The sequence below is a fragment of the Balaenoptera musculus genome, chromosome 10 (assembly GCF_009873245.2).
Source record: "Balaenoptera musculus isolate JJ_BM4_2016_0621 chromosome 10, mBalMus1.pri.v3, whole genome shotgun sequence".
Lineage (NCBI taxonomy): Eukaryota > Metazoa > Chordata > Mammalia > Artiodactyla > Balaenopteridae > Balaenoptera > Balaenoptera musculus.
The window spans coordinates 78,290,828-78,310,112 of NC_045794.1; the positions used below are offsets into that span (position 1 = coordinate 78,290,828).

At 44.2% G+C, this 19,285-nt stretch overlaps 1 protein-coding gene and 1 pseudogene across 7 annotated transcripts in view; both read right to left on the reverse strand.

Annotated features, from left to right (window-relative positions):
- TMCC3 (transmembrane and coiled-coil domain family 3) overlaps positions 1–19,285 on the reverse strand; it is a 305,666-nt gene that overhangs the window by 43,373 nt on the left and 243,008 nt on the right. For 6 of the 7 annotated variants that reach the window (XM_036864845.1, XM_036864841.1, XM_036864839.1 and 3 more), the window contains 2 exons: positions 4,593–5,509; positions 1,855–1,990 (listed from right to left, as the gene is read on the reverse strand). In XM_036864845.1, coding sequence (XP_036720740.1) covers positions 1,855–1,990; positions 4,593–5,494 — 1,038 coding nt within the window. In that variant the 5' untranslated portion in view covers positions 5,495–5,509. Of the gene's footprint in view, positions 1–1,854; positions 1,991–4,592; positions 5,510–9,684; positions 9,851–19,285 lie in introns of those variants that run through there. The other variant, XM_036864842.1, reaches the window with a different exon arrangement.
- LOC118902891 lies at positions 17,464–17,563 on the reverse strand (annotated as a pseudogene).

Sequence of the window (19,285 nt, forward strand, 5' to 3'; positions counted from 1 at the left end):
AACTCTGGCTTACACACTGTGGGAGAAATCTCTCCTTATGTTCCAGCCCTTTGTAAAGTGGGGCTGGAGAAAATAAGCACTGCCTACAAAGAAAATTTGTAAAACTGAAGCTGAGCATGACTGGAAGAGTATACTTTTTTGTTTTTTTCTTTAAAAAGGTGATCAATGGGAATGTAGATCATTGCAGCCATTATGGAAAACACTATAGAGGTTCCTCAAAAAATTAAAAATTGAACTACAATATGACACAGCAATCCCACTTCTGTGTATATACCTGAAGGAAATGAAAACAGTATCTAGAAGAGAAATCCACACCCTCATATTTATTACAGCATTATTGACAATAGCCAAGACATGGAAACAACCCAAGCGTCCACTGATGGACGAACAAAGAAAATGAGGTACACATACGCACACACACAGACACACACAGGCATACTATGCAGCCGTGAGAAAGAAAGAAATAGTTCCATTTGCAGCAACATGGATGGACCTGAAGGGTATTTTGCTAAGTGAAATGAGTCAGACAGAGACAAACAACTACTGCATGATCTCACTTATCTGGCAGAATCTAAAAGGGGAAGGGAGGTAAAATCGGTGAAAGGGGTCAAAAGGCACAAACTTCCAGTGATAAGGTGAGTAAGTCCAGGGGATGTACTGTACAGCTTGGTCACTATAGTTAACAACACTGTATTGTATATTTGAAACTTGCTAAGGGAGTAGGCCTTAAAAGTTCTCATCATAAGAGAACAAATTTGTAACTATGTGAGGTGATGAATGTTAACTAAACTTATTGTGGTGATAATTTTGCAATATGTACACATATCAAATATTATATTGTACACCTTAAACTAATACAATTATATGTCAATGATATCAGAATAAAAACTGGGAGGCAAAGAGACCCTCTAGTACCCCTAACAAAAGGAGCTCAAGAAGCCCAGGGTTGCTTCACTACAGCGTTAGTATCACATTAATACTGGAGCATGCCTTTGTTTATACTGATCCAGTTACCCCTTCCCTCCATCCATCAGGATCCCACCCACCTCTTCAAGTCCCACCTTCTCCAGGACATTGATTCACATTCATTACTCAAGGATTATCTGTAAGACCTTGGTCAAGTCACTTAACCTCTCTGTGCCTTGGTCTCCACATCTGAGAAATTAAGAGAATAACAAAAACTACCTCAAAAGGCTGTTGTGAGGAATAGATGGGGAAATGAGACACGTAAAGTGCTTTGATAGTGCTTGGCACACGGTATGCACTCAACTGCTTGAAATTCCCAGAAATATGAAAGCTATTATTTTAGAGATGAGCAAATAGACTTAAGGCTTGCTCAGGACCACGAAGCTGGTAAATGGCTGGGACTGAAGTCCAGTGTCTGACCACTAAGTGACCCCCCCGCCCCACTTGTCCATAGCTTGCTGGGCACTGCACGCCTAAATTTCTGAGGCTTTCAGAGTCTGCGTCACGTGACTTGGCCCTTGTTCTCACTGTCTTGAGCCAATTGGCAGTTGCGTTACTTCTGATCCTCCACCTAGGCAAGCATGTCGAAGGCAAGGTTTGTCTAATGTTTTAAAATTTGTAAAAACTGTGGTGATGGTGGGGAGAGTAGAGTATCAGTGATAGGCTTGGGGTAGATGATAAATATTTGCTAACTAAGTTAGGCAGAAAGTAAACAGAATATAGCTTAATGTCTATAACATGAGCTACTGGGGTTAATATGGTGAAGAATAAATGTTTGCTCCACGTGCCAGAAATCCTTTCGGGCTTGGGGGTAATGCACTTAGTTTGTTAAATGAATGAAAGGCTGGGAAGAGCCCACGTGAGCTCTGGTGGGGAGAGCAAAGGCACCTGGATGTCCCGCGACCGCTCGTAGGCCTGGTAGGCCACCTTCTCCTCAATGCTGGCCAGCTCCTGCTTCAGGTTGCCCGTCTCGTGCTGATGCAGGTCCGTGAGGTCGTGCAGCTGGTCTTCCAGTCGCTCGTACCTTTCCAAAGAGAGGAGGTGATTCTGAACGTGACATTTCAAAGGTGTTCTGACAGCACTTAGAAAATGACATCCTTTGTGTCTCACTGTCACCAGTGCCCCTTGGCTTGTTCTCAACCCCAGGCAGACTGTGCTTCCAAAAAAGTAAGTCAAGCTGTGGGGAACATGCTTTTGGAAAACACTGAACTCTAGCTCCAGAAAGGACTGGTCTCTGCAGTCTTAACTCTGTCCGCACCGCTGAGGGTTCATGCAAACCAAACCTGGCTTTTCCACCCACGTCAGACCAACACCTTGTCTGGCTGTGGGGACAACAGGACAGGCCTTATCATTGGCACATTCACCAGGGCTGGTCAGGAGACAGGGCTGTCAGTCATCCTGCTAAAGGCGAGGACCCACTGGCATCCTGGTGCTTTTCCCTCTTCTGACCCCACAGTGCCTAGTGGTTCACGGCCACAGCTCTCCTGCGCCAGAGAGGTTGTAAGGAAATGACCGATTTCTATGCTGGAGCCAATTCCACTTATTTCCCAGTGCACACAGTGATTCCGAATACATGTTTCAGCTCTTAGGACTTAAGTGTCAATTAAAAAATCATGCTTCTTGCAAATTAAAGATGGCTTATCAGGTGGCACTTCTGAAAGCCCAAATCTAAAGTAACAGAAGCACAAAGATTCCCATTCCCACCGCCCAATCCCCTCAGAGAAGGGGAATTTTGTATTATATTTGAAACCGTGTAATATTTATTTGGAAACAGGAAGCACTATTTGAGGAAGATGCATTAGCCTGGATGACTTCGATCAACGCCAGTTTTAGACGATTATATAGTCACCTGATATAATCATTTAAAAAAACACTTTAATACAGATTTAATGATTTTTCTCAGGTAGGACTTCACAGGTGCCCAATGTTGGTGTTTTGTAAGCAAGCCTTTTAAAAATCTCTTGACAGATGAATGGATAAAGAAGACATGGTACATATATACAAAGGAATATTACTCAGCCATAAAAAAGGATGAAATAATGACATTTGCAGCAACATGGATGGACCTAGAGATTATCATACTAAGTGAAGTAATAAGTCAGACAGAGAAAGACAAATATCATATGATATCACTTATATGTGGAATCTAAAAAAAAATGACACAAATGAACTTATTTATAAAACAGAAACAGACTCACAGACTTAGAAAACAAACTGATGATTACCAAAGGGGAAAGGTGGCAGGGAGGGATAAATTAGGAGTTTGGGATTAACGTCTACACACTACTATATATAAAATAGATAATCAACAAGGACCTACTATATGGCACAGGGAACTCTACTCAATGCTCAATAACCTATATGGGAAAAGAAGCTGAAAAAGAATACATATATGTATAACTCAATCACTTTGCTGTACACCTGAAACTAACACAACATTGTAAGTCAACTATACTCCAATGTAAAATAAAAACAAACAAACAAAAAATAAAGATCTCTTAAAGTAAGTAATATAGTGAGTGACCAAATCATGGAGATCACAAACATGTTATATAACAAATGAGAGCCAAAGCTGTCCTAATGGATATTTGTGACTTGAAATAAAGGGATCCAAAGGGTGCTGTATCCCAAACTATCTGAATGGAATTAAAGTCAATATTATCTGGAAAAACTGTGATGCAGAAACAGTTCTCATGTGGCAAAGAATCCAAAGTCAAAGATGTAAGTGGAAAGTTTTTAAAAAATCATTTCATAAAATATGAGAGCCGAAAAAAGCCACATCTCTAAATTAACACATATATAAAATCATATATCACATAAAAAACAACGTGTAAACTAAATTTAAATTTTAACTCTTAACCATATGTAATAGGCATTCACTTTTTAATCTACATTTTTAGAAGTTAACATTTATTTGACAAAAAAACTTGTGTGGGGGGGATATTTTTATTGGGAAAATGGTGGAAAATCACCTCATACTTGGGCATACACACTTTTTAAGCTAGAGGCACCTAAAAGCCAGCCTACACAACACTGGACTTTAAAAATTAGCTAATATAATCCACAAGATTTGAGTTTATTACTGATTATACTTATAATCTTAAGATTCCTTTTGAAAGCTCTTCATTTAGGGTGAAAAGTTTACTGAGCAAAATACAACATCATAAAAAAATACACTATATAAAGACTTCAAGATTTATGTCCCAAATAAAAGCTACCTAGCTGGACAATGCATTCATTTTTTACTTGACAGTTATTACGTAGGGAAATCAAATACAGATCTACGAATTAGTGTACCGAGACCTCATAACAGCAGCCTACTGAATCAGGAGCTCAATATACACCAGTCATCGACTATATGGTGATATTTTTTTTTTTTTTTTTTTTTGGTGATATTTTAACTGACCCACATGTGTAAGGTCTTTCTCTAAGCTGTCAGGCTTCAATTCACAAATTACAAAACTTAGAATCACAAGGTATGGAAAGAACTATCGATTCCTAAGTGCCTTTTGACCTATATCCATAGTTACAGAAAATACAACCACTAGCATATCACTCTCGAGCAATCTCTCCGCAGGTAGTAACTCGTGCTTCTGAAAGAATGTGAAGAGGAGAGCGGGAAATACCTGTATGTCTCCTCTTGCAGGGTCTGAGAGATGAAGCTATACTCCCTCTTGAACTGCGCCTTCAGCGCCTTGATGTCCTCGGCCAGCTGCGCCTGGGTGTCCTTGATCTCCCTGAGCTCCTCCAGGATGGCCGTGAGCTTGCCCTGGCTGTCCAGCGTGCCAGTGCCCCCGGCCCCGAACGACTGGTTCCCGTTGCTGTCGGCGGAGCCTGACGTGCCGCTCGAGCACTCGTCGTCGCTGCCGTACTTGGGCTTGTTCACGATGGTGGCGCTGCCCCCGTAGGCCCTGGCGCTGGCCTCGGGCCGGAACTCCTCCAAGGAGTTTCTTAGGTGAGCGATGTTGTCCGCACTGCCAAACTTATTCCGGATCAAGTTGGCGAACTCTCTGGACTTGCTGAAGACGAACACGGGTGGGGTGAGGGACACCCCCGGCAGGCCCGACTTACCGCTCTCCAGGCTGTGGGGAGCGGTGCGAGCCTTGGCCTGGGCATCCTTCAGAGAGGGCTGGATGTCCTTCAGGTTGTCCTTGGCAATGTCCTTTGAGCTCCTGGGGGTCCCATTCTGCTCGAGCTCCCGGAGCTTTCTGTGATACTGCTCTAACTTCTTCTGCAGCTGGGCAATGGATTGAGCCGACTTCTGATTCTTCTTCTCAAAGACCTGCTTGATGCGACCAGCCTGCTGCTTGTCCGCGCTGTTGACTAGTTTCAGATACTCTGCGACATTCCCATCGCGGGACGTTTGCTCGATTCTTATCTGCTCTGTGACCTTTAGAATTTTCTGCTTCAGGCTGTCCGCACTGAGTTTGACCTTGTGGAAGTCCAGGATGCCATCTGGTACATCAAAGTTGAGGTTGGTGTCCGACCCACCTCGGCGGATGTTCAGGGGAAGGCTTAGTGTATTCATGTCATGACGTTCTACCTGGAGGAGACAGGGAATAAGCACTTTGAGACTGGAAGTCGAAGAGACAGTCGCTGTGATGGAGTCTGTGCACACACAACAGACATACTTTACACCCCAGATTTTCAAACTGCAAGTATTCGAAAGATAAAAACTCCCTACTATCCTCTCACGTTGAATGCAGAACGAGCCAACTCCTCCTGCACCCGTGTATACGAACGATGAGATTCACCTCTGCCAGGGTATCTGACTTTCTGCCTGATTAGATAGTAACTCTTGGTTGCCAAGGTAGAAAATACATAATGAGATGAGGTTATCAGGTCTGTTCTGGTTTCCCAAAGTGCCCAGGTAACTGGGATACCTGCCATGCCCCATTCACAGCGAACTTCACCATTGTGGGAAATGCACCCAATTCAGCACTCAATCATTTAACAGGAAAATGGAAAAAAAAAAAAGGAAGGAAAGGAGGGAGAGAGGGAGGGAAGGAAGGAAGGAAGGAAGGACGCAAGCAAGGAAGCAAAGTCCCAGTAGGTACTTTGTAGTAGCAGTGACATATATACACTACCAAATGTAAAACCGATAGCTAGTGGGAAGCAGCCGCATAGCACAGGGAGATCAGCTCAGGTGCTTTGTGTCCACCTAGAGGGGTGAGATAGGGAAGGTGGCAGGGAGATGCAAGAGGGAGGAGATATGGGGATATATGTACACATATAGCTGATTCACTTTGTTGTACAGCAGAAACTAACACACCATGTAAAGTAATTATACTCCAATAAAGATGTTAGAAACAACAACAACAACAGTGACAATATTAAGACCACGTGAAATAGCTTTCTCACTCAAGGGCCACCTGTAAAAAAAGGAATTGCAAAGCATCATTGAGCACCCTGGCAAAGGGGGTGGCTACATTGTGCTCCAAAAGGGAAAGGCATGCACCCCAATGTTCACTGCAGCACTATTTACAATAGCCAGGTCATGGAAGCAACCTAAATGCCCATCGACAGATGAAGGGATAAAGAAGACATGGTACATATACACAAGGGAATATTACTCAGCCATAAAAAGGAACGAAACTGGGTCATTTGTTGAGACGTGGATGGATCTAGAGACTGTCATACAGAGTGAAGTTAAGTCAGAAAGAGAAAAACAAATATCGTATATTAACGCATATATGTGGAACCTAGAAAGATGGTACAGATGAACTGGTTTGCAGGGCAGAAATTGAGACACAGATGCAGAGGACAAACGTATGGACACCAAGCGGGGAAAGTGGTGGCGGGTGGGGATGGTGGTGTGATGAATTGGGCGATTGGGATTGACATGTATACACTGATGTGTATAAAATTGATGACTAACAAGAACCTGCTGTATAAAAAAATAAATAAGGGCTTCCCTGGTGGCGCAGTGGTTGAGAATCTGCCTGCCAATGCAGGGGACACGGGTTGGAGCCCTGGTCTGGGAGGATCCCACATGCCGCGGAGCAACTAGGCCCGTGAGCCACAATTTCTGAGCCTGCGCGTCTGGAGCCTGTGCTCCGCAACAAGAGAGGCCGCGACGGTGAGAGGCCCGCGCACCGCGATGAAGAGTGGCCCCTGCTCGCCGCAACTGGAGAAAGCCCTCGCACAGAAACGAAGATCCAACACAGCCATAAATAAAATAAATAAATAAAAATTAAAAAAAATTAAAATTAAAAAATAAACAGGAGCTGTTGTTTTAAAAATAAATAAATAAATAAATAAATAAATAAATAAATAAAATTCAAAAAAAAAAAAAAAGAACCATATTAGGAAACTTGGAGGGATTTCCATGAGGTATTGTTGAGTGAGGTATTGTTGCTGACAATAATTAATTAATAAATGAATAAATGAATGAATGAATGGGAAAGGCAAATGTGGTCTGCGTGCCAGGCACTGAATGTCCACAGGGTTTGCCCTGTCTGAGCCTCACCACCATGGCAGGCAAAGAATGTGTTACATCCATATAACATGTAGAAACAGAGACTTAAAGAGCTAGGATTTGAATCCAAGTCACCCTAACGCTGGTCCTTTTTCCACCTCAGGAAACTCTACTACTCTTGTCCCCAGAGGACTAAAAACAGGTCTTTATAGGGTCTGAACACAATCTCTAAACAAAAATACTTAAGATCTAAACTGAAGCATCTTATTTGTCAAGTTAACAACCCTTTGATTAGCAAAATGCCTTGATATAGAGTCTTGACAGAAACAATGGGAGACAGGACAATATTCAGCTCAAATTAGCTTTTTTTAAGGAGAGAAGAGGCTGACATAGTAAAAAATCGCTAAGATAATAACAGACCTCATACTGCCAAAGTGACTCAGGCTCAAACGTGGACCATTTCCAACAATGAGCATTAACATTCTGCCATATGAAAAAGGCTACCCAGGGCTTTTTCCGAAAGGGGGGAGCCCAATGGTACAGTGGGATACAATCCCAGGTCGGTGGGTCAGGCCTCTTTCACAACTTAAAAAAGTTTGTTAGCGTTATTTCTCGACCCCTCTCTTCCCACACACAGCTTTGCCATAAGAGACCCTGGTTACTTTATCTGGCAGAAGAGCATCACATAGGAAAGGCTGGAAGGAAATAAATGCCAAATCACTACAAGACTAGAAAAAGGAATATAGGAATTGTGACTTCACCTGGTCAAGGGGGAAGGACGGGTGTAGAGACTAAAGAAGGTACATAATAATCATCTTCAAGTCCTGGAGAGATGACCACAGGAAGTTCATGGAAGCCAAGCAGCTATGGCTCACCAGTGGACCCAAACAGGAATGGGCTCAAATTACAGTCACAAAGGATGCACTAAGCCCAGGAAATGTTTGTCTGGGGCAGACAGGGTAATTAACGGTAACGGTACAATCACGAGGCTAGAAATTCGATTTCACTGAAGATATCCAATCTGATTGTGCTACTCTTCTTCTCAGAAAATCTCTTTGGCTCCCTAGTGCCTCCCAAATTATGTAATACAACCTGGTCGCTGTTAAGTCCGCAGCTTACCTTTCAGGCCTCACCTTGCACCTGATGGATGCCAGTCATCTTAAGTGAGCCACGCAACCTAAAGTTCATATGCACGATATTCACAATACCAGCCATCCATCCACTTCTGTTTACCAAACTCCAACATACTATCTATCTATTTACGGCTGCATCGGGTCTTAGTTGCGGCACGTGGGCTTCTCTCTAGTTGTGGCACGCGGGCTTAGCTGCCCCAAGGCATGTGGGATCTTAGTTCCCCGACCAGGGATCGAACCCACGTCCCCTGCATTGGAAGGTCCCAAAATCCAACATACTCTTTACAATCCATTTCAAATGCTACTTTTTCCATGAATCTTTTCCTAGTCCCGCCAGAAAGCTGCCTGTCCTTTCTGTGATTCCCCCATGGTGCTCTTGTGGCACTTTATCCCTCTTTTTATCGCTCATCTGCTCCTTCAGGGGAGAGGTGGTGTCACAACTGCACCCAGCTAGTAGAGCTAGCATTGTCCCTTATTCACAGGAGGCTGTCAATTAAATGTTTGCTGAACTAAAGCGACATCATTCTTTATTCCAGGAGAATCTACACTGAAATCATTTAAGATACATTTGAAGAGAATAAAAAAATGACCATAGCAGTTCAGTCCAGACAGACCTGACAATTCCAGGTAAAGATGTTTTCTTAATACCTAGGTAGTAAGTTCTACATCATTTCAACCCAATTCAACTAAACAGATTTTTTTGAGTATCAATGAGCAACATGATACACAAATAAAAATAAAGACTTAAACTTTAATTGAAGTTTCATTTACATGCAGAAAAAAGCACATCTAAAAAGAATAAAACTCAAATCTTCACAAACTGTGAAACTAGTGTAACCAGGACCCAGTTTAAAAAAAAAAAGAACAGAAGCTCCCCTTGTGCCCCCTTCAGTCATAACAACATCACCCCCATCTCCAGAGGTGACCACGAACCTGACTTCTAACAGAATACATTAGTTTTGATTAATGTATCATGTACTCCTCTAGTCTTTTTTTGCTCCACATTGTGAGAGTCATAAGGAGGGCTCCTGCCCTCCTGGAGCTCTGATAAGATCAGATTAGGCTGTTTAAAAACAAAACAAAACAAAAAAAAAAACCCACCTGCTTGATAGCCCCTATTAAGAAGTCCACCACACCTCTGAAGATACAGAGGCTCTTAAATCTTACCTTACCAAACACAGCAAGAAGGCATCACCGCATCACCTGTTCCTCTTCCTTTAATCCTCAAGCCCATGGCAGCTGGCCACCCGGCCCCAGCATCTCAGGGCAAGGGCCCAGTTCTCTCACAGATGCTGGGCCGGGCCAGCCGTGTGCGCAGGAATGTTTACGCACGGGTGGCTGGCTGACTTCTGGCTTACTTTCAAGTTACAGCAATGCCTGGCATGTCCCCGAGAGTCCAGGTGGAGGAAAGCAACAGCGTTTAAAGCTCAATCAATCAATCTTACTGCTGGTTGGCAAATCTCAGTTAGAAATGTCTGATGAGGGCGGAAAGCTGGAACCATTGCTGGGCTGCACGCTTCAGCCTTTTGCAGCCCTAGTTCTGCAGGACAATTAAGAGCCAGCTAACGTGTATCACTAGATGCCCACACATTTCCCTGAATTCAAACTGGGATTTCAGGTACGTGCTGGAAGAAAGCTGTGGGAGTCCCCCGTCCTCCATTTCATCTGGACTCGGCACGGAGGTCACCAGTACAACGCAGCTGCTTCAGAGCTGGGGCCCAGGGAGGAGGACAAAGGTCCACAGATCGCCCAGAGTCAATCAGCATGTGGATCGTGGGACACGTGCTCCAGTTTTGGCACTGACATCGACCAGCTATATGTCCTCGGGTATATCTAATCACCTGTGTGGTCTTTGATTTCCTAATCTATAGAATGAGGAGATAGAACCAGACAACTCAGAGCTAACACTGCAAAATGCCATGAAGTGTACTCCAAGCTATCTTCACTGTGAGACAGTGCCACAGGATAGTCAAAACCCTGGGCTCAGGAGACAGACTGCTTTGGTTTCCATCTTGGCACCACTCTTATGAGCTGTGTGACCTTGGAAAAATGACTTAGCCTCTCTGTGCTTCAGTTTCTTGTTCTGTAAAATGGAGATAATGATTCTTTGAAGAGTCGTGAGAAGTAAATGAGATAATGCGCATGAAGTACTTAAAGACTTCCTGGCACAGAAAATGGTTTCAGTAAAGGTTTGCTATTGTTTATCATCCCGATTTCATTTAAAAAATGTACCTGTATGAAAAAACTAAAAGAAAAACAAGCTCCAAATTGTTAACAATGGCTAACTTTGCACTGTGGGATTATAAGGAGTCATTCTTTTTATTATGCTGTTGTATTTTCCAATTTTTTAAAAAAATTTATTTATTTTTTATTTATTTATTTATTTTTATTTATGGCTGTGTTGGGTCTTCGTTTCTGTGCAAGGGCTTTCTCTAGTTGTGGCAGGCGGGGGCCACTCTTCATTGCGGTGCGCGGGCCTCTCACTATCGCAGCCTCTCTTGTTGCGGAGCACAGGCTCCAGACGCGCAGGCTCAGTAGTTGTGGCTCACGGGCCCAGCTGGTCTGCGGCATGTGGGATCCTCCCAGACCAGGGCTCGAACCCGTGTCCCCTGCATTGGCAGGCAGATTCTCAATCACTGCGCCACCAGGGAAGCCCCCAATTTTTTAAAAATAAGGAAGCTGGACTTCCCTGGCGGTCCAGTGGTTAAGACTCCGCGCTTCCACTGCAGGGGGAGCGGGTTCCATCCCTGGTCGGGGAAGTAAGATGCTTTACAGCATGGCCAAAAAATTTTAAAAATAATAAAATAAAATAAAAAAAGGAAGTTGAATTACCGTTTTGGCAGAAAAGATGCTGTCTTTAAAAATGACTGCTAACCTCCTTCAGTTCTCTCTGAATTACTTGTCTATTATTACCTTACATGAAAAGCTGACCACCAGCATTCTAGTGAAAAGCCATTCCTAATGATGTTTCCCTTCTGGCAGCAGAAACATTTCCACCGTCATCTCAATGTTCTGGAACAAAGGCAAGGAAAAGCTTTAAGCCCTGGACTGATGTCAAAACCTGACACTGAATCATCTCTGCTCCAACCCAAGCCTCCAGCACCATTACCCCCGGGAGCTCACCTTCCTCACTGGGATGCCAGGCACATCTCGGTCGTTACCAGTGCTGCTCAAACACATGGCTCAAGCTTCAAGAGAGGGCTGTCCCCCATGACATTTCATGTGTGCCCCCTAAAGCTCCAGAGAGACATGAACAAAAAGGGCAGCATAGCCAAGCAGAGGCACACCACCCAAACCAAGAGAACTGGAAAGGGGAATGCAGGTTCCTGTGGACACCGGGAGGGCGTGTGGACTGAGGCAGGAGAGCCTGGGGCTCTGGGGTCACAGAGTGGCCAGAAGGTGCAGGGGCCGAGAGATCAGAACCAGGGGACAGATAATAACCAGCTGCTTAGTCCCGAGGCCAGATAACAACCACCTGCTTAGTCCCAAGGCCAGATATGGTAAACTTTTGCCTGAAGAAAAGCTGCTTGAGCTCGGTCATATAAGGAAAGGGTCAGGTCCTTCAAACCGGTGGTCACTGCCCAGGCAACAGGTATTTCAGAGCACACACGAGAGCAGTGTTACAGACAGGCCCACAAAGGAGCTACAGGTTCAGGATCCACAGGCTTTTGCAGGTTTTTGTGGCCTAAGTGTCCGAGCCAACACAGCTGACATTCTGTACTCTTACTCATTTCAGCTGAAATCTAACTTTAGGTGTAGCATCAACGCTGTTCCTCTGGCGTGCCAGTCAGATGTGCTAGGCTTTGCTGGGGTAACAATCGACGTCAAAATCCCAGGGGCTTGGGGCTTCCCTGGTGGCGCAGTGGTTGAGAATCTGCCTGCCAATACAGGGGACACGGGTTCGAGCCCTGGTCTGGGAAGATCCCACCTGCCGCGGAGCAACTAGGCCCGTGAGCCACAACTACCGAGCCTGCGCGTCTGGAGCCTGTGCTCCGCAACAAGAAAGGCCGCGATAGCGAGAGGCCCGCGCACCGCGATGAAGAGCGGCCCCCACTCGCCGCAACTGGAGAAAGCCCTCGCACAGAAACGAAGACCCAACACAGCCAAAAATAAATAAATAAAATAATTATTAAAAAAAAAAAAAAAGAGCAATGGCCAAGAGAAATTGTCCTCCCAGACATTAAAAAAAAAAAAAAAAAAATCCCAGGGGCTTAAAAAAAGGGAAAGGCTTATCTCTCACTCATGCTAACAAGCCTGCTGCTTAGTAGGCTGAGGGACCCAGGCTGTGACGGAGCCCCTACCATCAGGAATGCTGTTGGTGGCCATGGCAGGGGCAGGGAACTTGGTGAATCGTCCACTGGTTCCTAAAGATTTCCCCAGAAGGGACTCCTGGGCTTCCTGAATTCACTGCACTGGCCCTACCTAACTTCAATCCTACCACATGCCCGGGAGGAAAAATATCCTGTTAGTGACACGTGCTATATCCTATTGGCTAAAAAATCTGAGACAGGTTCTACTATTACTACCATTTTACAAATGAGAAAACTAGATGCAGAGAAGCTAAGTTAACTTCCTAGTAAACAACAGAGATAGGACTGAAATCCAGGCCGTCTGTCTCCAGAGCATGCTTCCCTGACAATAATGACCGAGTACTTTTATTATGAGTCAGGCATTATGCTAAATATTTTTTATGTATTCACATATTCTTCACACCAGCCCTATTTTATGAGAAAAGCAAGGCTCATAAAGAATATGTATGTTTCTTGAAATCCACAGAAAATAAACAGCTTAGCTGGGGCTCCACTCAGTTTTTATGAAATATGCAAGACTCTGCGAGATCGGTACAAGCCACCAACCGAGTGAGAACCCATTCTGCAGTGTCCCTCACATGGTCATCCAGACTTCTGTGGGCACTCCGGGTTCGGTCCAGACTCAACCCTCAGGCTGAGCTTGAAATCTTCATCCACGTGACGACTTCCTACCATGGTCCTGGTGTTGCCACCTGGAGCCACACCCGTCTTGGGTTTGGCACGGCCTGTAAAGTCCATTCCTCTTCATCCATGCTCTAAAAGGCAAACACTGACTGAGCCAAAATAATTTTATATGAGGATAAAAAAGCTATTGCTTTTATCAGAATCATGCCCACGCATTTACAATCACAAAGAGAAGAAGGAGAAGAAGAAAAATGGTAGAAATCAGAAAAGTAAGATAAGGGGCCTATAAAGAAGATGCTGGGGCCTCACAAGTGAAGAGTTGATATCTAGACATATACAGGAACAGGCGCTCAGCAGATAAGCCACGGATTTGCCTGGAGAGAAGGGAAGACACCCTTCCCTAGGCTGGGTGACAGAGCTGAGAAAACAAGGCACTGCTCAGCATGGCCCTGAAGGGGGGACCTTTGAATGTTCTATCAGAAGAATGTGAGCTTTATATCACTTTCTTTTTTTTTTTTTTAATGTATTTATTATTTTTGGCCGCGTTGGGTCTTCATTGCTGAGCGCGGGCTCTCTCTAATGGCGGCGAGCGGGGTCTATGCTTCGCTGCCGTGCGCGGGCTTCTCATTGCGGTGGCTTCTCCTGTTGCGGAGCACGGGCTCTAGGAGCACGGGCTCAGTAGTTGTGGCTCGCGGGCTCCAGAGCACAGGCTCAGTAGTTGTGGAACACAGGCTTAGTTGCTTCGTGGCATGTGGGATCTTCCCGGACCAGGGCTCGAACTCGTGTCCCCTGCACTGGTAGATGGATTCTTAACCGTTGTGCCACCAGGGAAGTCCCTATATCACTTTCTTACTGGTAATATACATGATGCTACCAAGCCATCTTCCCTCTTGCTACACTGTGGTCACCTGATACGCACTTGCAAAATGTCTAGCCTCTCAGTGAATACGGAACCCAGGGAAGCCAGCCCATTCACGGGACCCTAGCATCAAACATTTGGTTTTCTTGCTAATTGAGCCAATCTGTACTGGAAAAATAACTCTGAAGGCTCAATAAGCATCCTTATCAAGACATAATTACTCCATTCATGTGGATACCTGTACAGAATATTCAAGACCTATATTTGAGAAGAAAGCTACTTCTCCACACTACATGCTCAAAATGAAAAATCCGAAAGACCTTCATGTGGTATCCAAAAGGATATGTTGTTAGTAAAGTGTCTTAGTACAATGTTTGTTCTAATTTGTTTAGACAAAGAACACTTCCTTTCGTAGTTCAATTCTGACAATGGCACATTCTGTTCACGGTGTACGGAACAGGAATTGAGTCACTAGTTTTACCATAAAGGTTTTATTTCTCCCCACCTCTTCCTCTCGGTATCACTGAAAAAAGAACATCTGTAGCATCAAAAGTTCTCTTTCTTGACTGCAGGTAAAGTAAACCTGGAATCCAGGATCATTTGGAACCGGGGCTGGAATACACGTACTTTTGAAAGCCCAATCCTTTATCCACACAGATACTGCTAATTAACAGTGTAAGGGAGATTAGGCAAAGTGTTCAGGGTTCTCAAAAACAAATTCTTCAAATATCTCAAGCACTTACAAACACTTGATACTGTAATTAGAAAGAATTATCTTCTCATTTAGCCTCTACCAGGCAACAGTGGTAGGTAACCTACTCTGAGTTACATACACTAGGAAAAATACCTATTTCTTCAAAAGAGCTTTCAATTAATGCAGACTAATCCCTTACCTGGCAAAGATTCACTGTGTACTTTATAATCTATACAAGAATTAAATTAAAGGAGGGGGGAGGCCAGATTAAAAAAGACTGTGCCTTGAAGAGCAGAAGCGGAAGGGTATGGTAATGAAAACCCGTCTACACTGAGAACCACCGGCAGCTAAAGGACAGCCACAGCCCCGAGGGAGGGAGCGGTGGGGGCTGTGAGGAGACACGAGCAAAGGGTGCTGCTGAGAAGAGGAAGGACTCTCTGGGAACCCCAGGTACCTCGAAAACAGGCAAGTTGAGGGACGGGAAGTGAGCCCCTAACGCCGGCCCCTCACCTCTACCAAGAACTCCGCCTTCCTGACGGAAGGGGTCACAGTGCCTTCTTGCAGGGAGACGCGGGATGGTGAGTTCTAAAGAAGGGGAAACAGGAAGCCCCAAACTTAGGACTAAACCAGAATAAGCGTCATTGAGGCTTTTACTTCCTATACTCAGAACAAACCAAGGGAAGGGGTGGGTGAGAACCCCTGGGCACTAACCTAACAGCTGCGGAGGGGTTCTGGGATCCGTCCCCACCACGGTTATTCCCCGTCCGTTCCTAGCAGCGTCTGTCAGCAAAACCTTCCCAGGAAAGGGACCTGAGCACTTGCTTTGAGGGCTAAGGGAGAAGTGGGACGTTCTGCTCCAGGAGAAGCACCTCCAGGAACTGAGGGAGCAGAGGCAGCTCTAAGGGGGAAAAAATGGTTCCCAAGGCCCTGAGCCAGTGGGTAGAGCAGAATGGCCAGAAAGGCAGCCTGCGGGCAGAAGGTCTGCCTCCCCCCTGGGCCGAGGCCTAACCTTCTCCTTTTCCTATAGCCTTTATTCACCGCCTCCCCTACCCCCGAAATATGGAGGGTGAGTGTTCTTGGCAGGGACATGTGCTTAAGGCTAAGCTTCTGAGCGATAACTACAAATCCAGCCCTGTCCTGCTGTCTTTCGGCGTCTCCAATCTGAACAAGATGTTTGAAGGACACGTATCGCCCTCTTAGATACACAGTGATGGATAACTTCGTATGAGTGGCAGTCACCTGCAACAGAAGTTACTTTCAGAGGTGGAAGAATCCTTGGAGATCTCACTTGGCCTAATGCCTGCTTTTAAAAGAAGCAGCCTGAATACGTACCCGAGTAACTTTTCATTTCAACCTATGCTCTGTTCATTATAGGTGCCCTATTAAAAGGGAAGGCAATTTGTCTACTAAAGTATAGCTTCTTGGATCAATACATAAAGTGGATATAATAGTAAATATGATAAGGGTGTCTATCAGATACCAATAATCATGTTTCCCTTTTTGCTGTGGATACTAGGAAGTTCAGAACCAAACTGAGAGTAACTGTTAGACTTGGCGATGAGCCTATTTGCTTTTCCTTCCTTTTTTAGAACTTTTGGGTTTTATTGCTACTCTACCTATATTTTCCATGTGCCTATCATAACCTGATTCTCATTGGAAAGAGGTAGGTGAACTTTAATCTAAAGATGCTAGGTATGTCAGGCTGCCTGGAGATGAAACTAGACTCACTCCCAAATGTAACTGGGGGAATATGGTCAAACACACTGAGCTTATAAGTTGGCACAGCTCCTTCCATCCTCCTTTCCCAGGGCACCCAGAAAAAGTAGGGTCACAACTTGGTCCATGTCCTTTGAAAAGATACTATATTAAGACTGAGCCAGAAAATAGCATTTGGTACTCAGGCCCTAAAGCACATTCCCTAAGCAAACCTAAGCCTCATAATTGAACTATTCCCTGCAGGCCAGGGGTTTAATTTGTTTTTGGTACTATAACAAATACTGGGGTAGGGGCATATGTACTGGATGATCTGTAGTATAGAATTCTGTTTTAAATGGATCAGAACACTACTAGACATCACACAGGGCTTAGAAATAACATCGTTAAGTTTTGAGGGAGCAAAGGAAAACTGATCTATATTAATTTCTTTCCCTTTTGCAATACTGAAGTGATTTCCCTTGAGCAATTTTATTTTTTCTAAGGTAAGCCAGCAGCATTATCACCAAATAGCAATTGGAAATAAAAAGCTGCTTTTAGTTCTACCAAAATTATAAACAGTATTACAGTTTTAACAGTATTTAAAGAAAAAAACTTTAATGTCCATGAAAAATGCATTCAATATTTATTAGTATGGAAAAACAACCTTACTTTGAAGCCATGCTGGACCTTCAAACGAGACAATCAATATAACAACTCTGACTTCTTTGGGCTGAATAAAATTATCTTTTTATTTTTTATTTTTTTAAAATACGGAACGCTTCACGAATTTGCGTATCATCCTGGCGCAGGGGCCATGCTAATCTTCTCTGTTATCGTTCCAGTATGTGCTGCCGAAGCGAGCACAAAATTATCTTTTTAAAAGATAAAACAGACCATGTCCTGTTCCTTCTCAAAAATCTTTTAAGTTCCCTAAAGTGTGAAATCCTTAGCGAAGAATTTAAAATGCTCTTGATCAGGGTCGTGTGTCTTACCCTATACCAGCAGACTCATCCGCAGTGCTACTGTGAGCACATCTGCACACCAGCACCAGAGTACGGATGCAGCGTGATACACGCTCTCCCTTAATCCCCGCAGCTCCGTGAAGTAGGAGCCATTAGCTTCGCTCTATAGATTTGGAAGCGAGGAGCCATCAAATAAGTCATGGTTACAGCTAGTAAGACACAGAACCAAGATTTGTACCAAGCTCTAAAGCTTTTAACCTTCACTGCATTCCATGAGTCCGATAAACCCCTGAATGCCTCACGCACTTTCCTAAATCTCCGCGTTAAGTACCTGCTAGTTCCTCGCCCTGGCCTTCCATACCTCCATCCCCAGGTACCTTCCAAGGACCAACCCAAACACTGTCTCTTCCACAAAGCCTCCCCCATTCCCATGCCCAGCTTCCTTTATACTCTCCCCCAAATCTGCATGTTCCCCTTTTACAGTACTTCTTCTCTAGGTCTGGTAAGCATTTGTGTAACATTTGTTCCCCCACTGTCTTGAAGCCTGGAGGGGAGGGAATGTCTCCTAAGCCACCTGTGTCCTGCCCCACACTCCTTCCTCAAAAGGACCTTGTTATCTGTTGCGTGAATCAATGGTTGACACAGCCAACTGGGGCAGCCAGTTGTCCCACATGTTTAACATCCTCTCAGCTGCTTGCAAAGAGATCAAGAAGAACCTACAGCTGAGGTGGTGCTGGACTGCTTTCAAGACAGACTGGACTTTGGACTGTTAATTAATGGCTTTGATTCATGCAAGAGATCAAATATTCAGGAGACTAATGTGTCTCACGGCTCTTAGCTGCTCCAAGCAGAATACAGGCAACCAATTATCAAACGACAGATACTAAGACCCACAATGTACAGAACATGCAGGTGTACTCCCTTCCTAAGTGACATTTCCGCTGCGGTTACCATCCTAACTGTTGCAGAGAACTAGGTGCCTGCTCCTTCTAACACATCCATTGAGTTTGAACTCAATCCATTATTTGTGGTAGCATATAAGGAAGCAGTCTTGTATTGCATTAAACGAAAAACTTTAAAAAATAATTTATCCAATACACCAGCAAGACTGTCAAGGGTACAGATGACCCTTGAACAACATGGGTTTGAATTGCACAGGTCCACTTACACACAGATTTTTTTTCAATCAATACTACGGCACTACACAATCTGTGGCTGAATCTGCGGAAGCTGGGGCCGACTACGGGACTTGAGCATCCAAGGATTTTGGTATTCAAGGCAGGTCCTGGAACCAGTGCCCCAGGGATACCAAGGGACAATTATAGCTCCTTGTCCCTTAGGAAATCACAATTCAATAGAACAGGAACACAAAAATAAAGGAGCCCTTTTATCCTCTAAAGTCTAAGAAGGCAATGACTTGTTTAAGGCCAAAAGCAGGCCTCAAGAAGAATGGTCCAAAAGAGGACAGGATCTTGGCAAGATAGTTCAAATTTATTTTAAAAAGAGAAGCTACTAGTTACTAAGGACTTATTAAGTATCGTATAATTTTCTAAATGCTTCACATACATTATTTTATTTTTCCTTTTAAGAATCTGAGATTACAACAATTATTCTCATTTCCAGA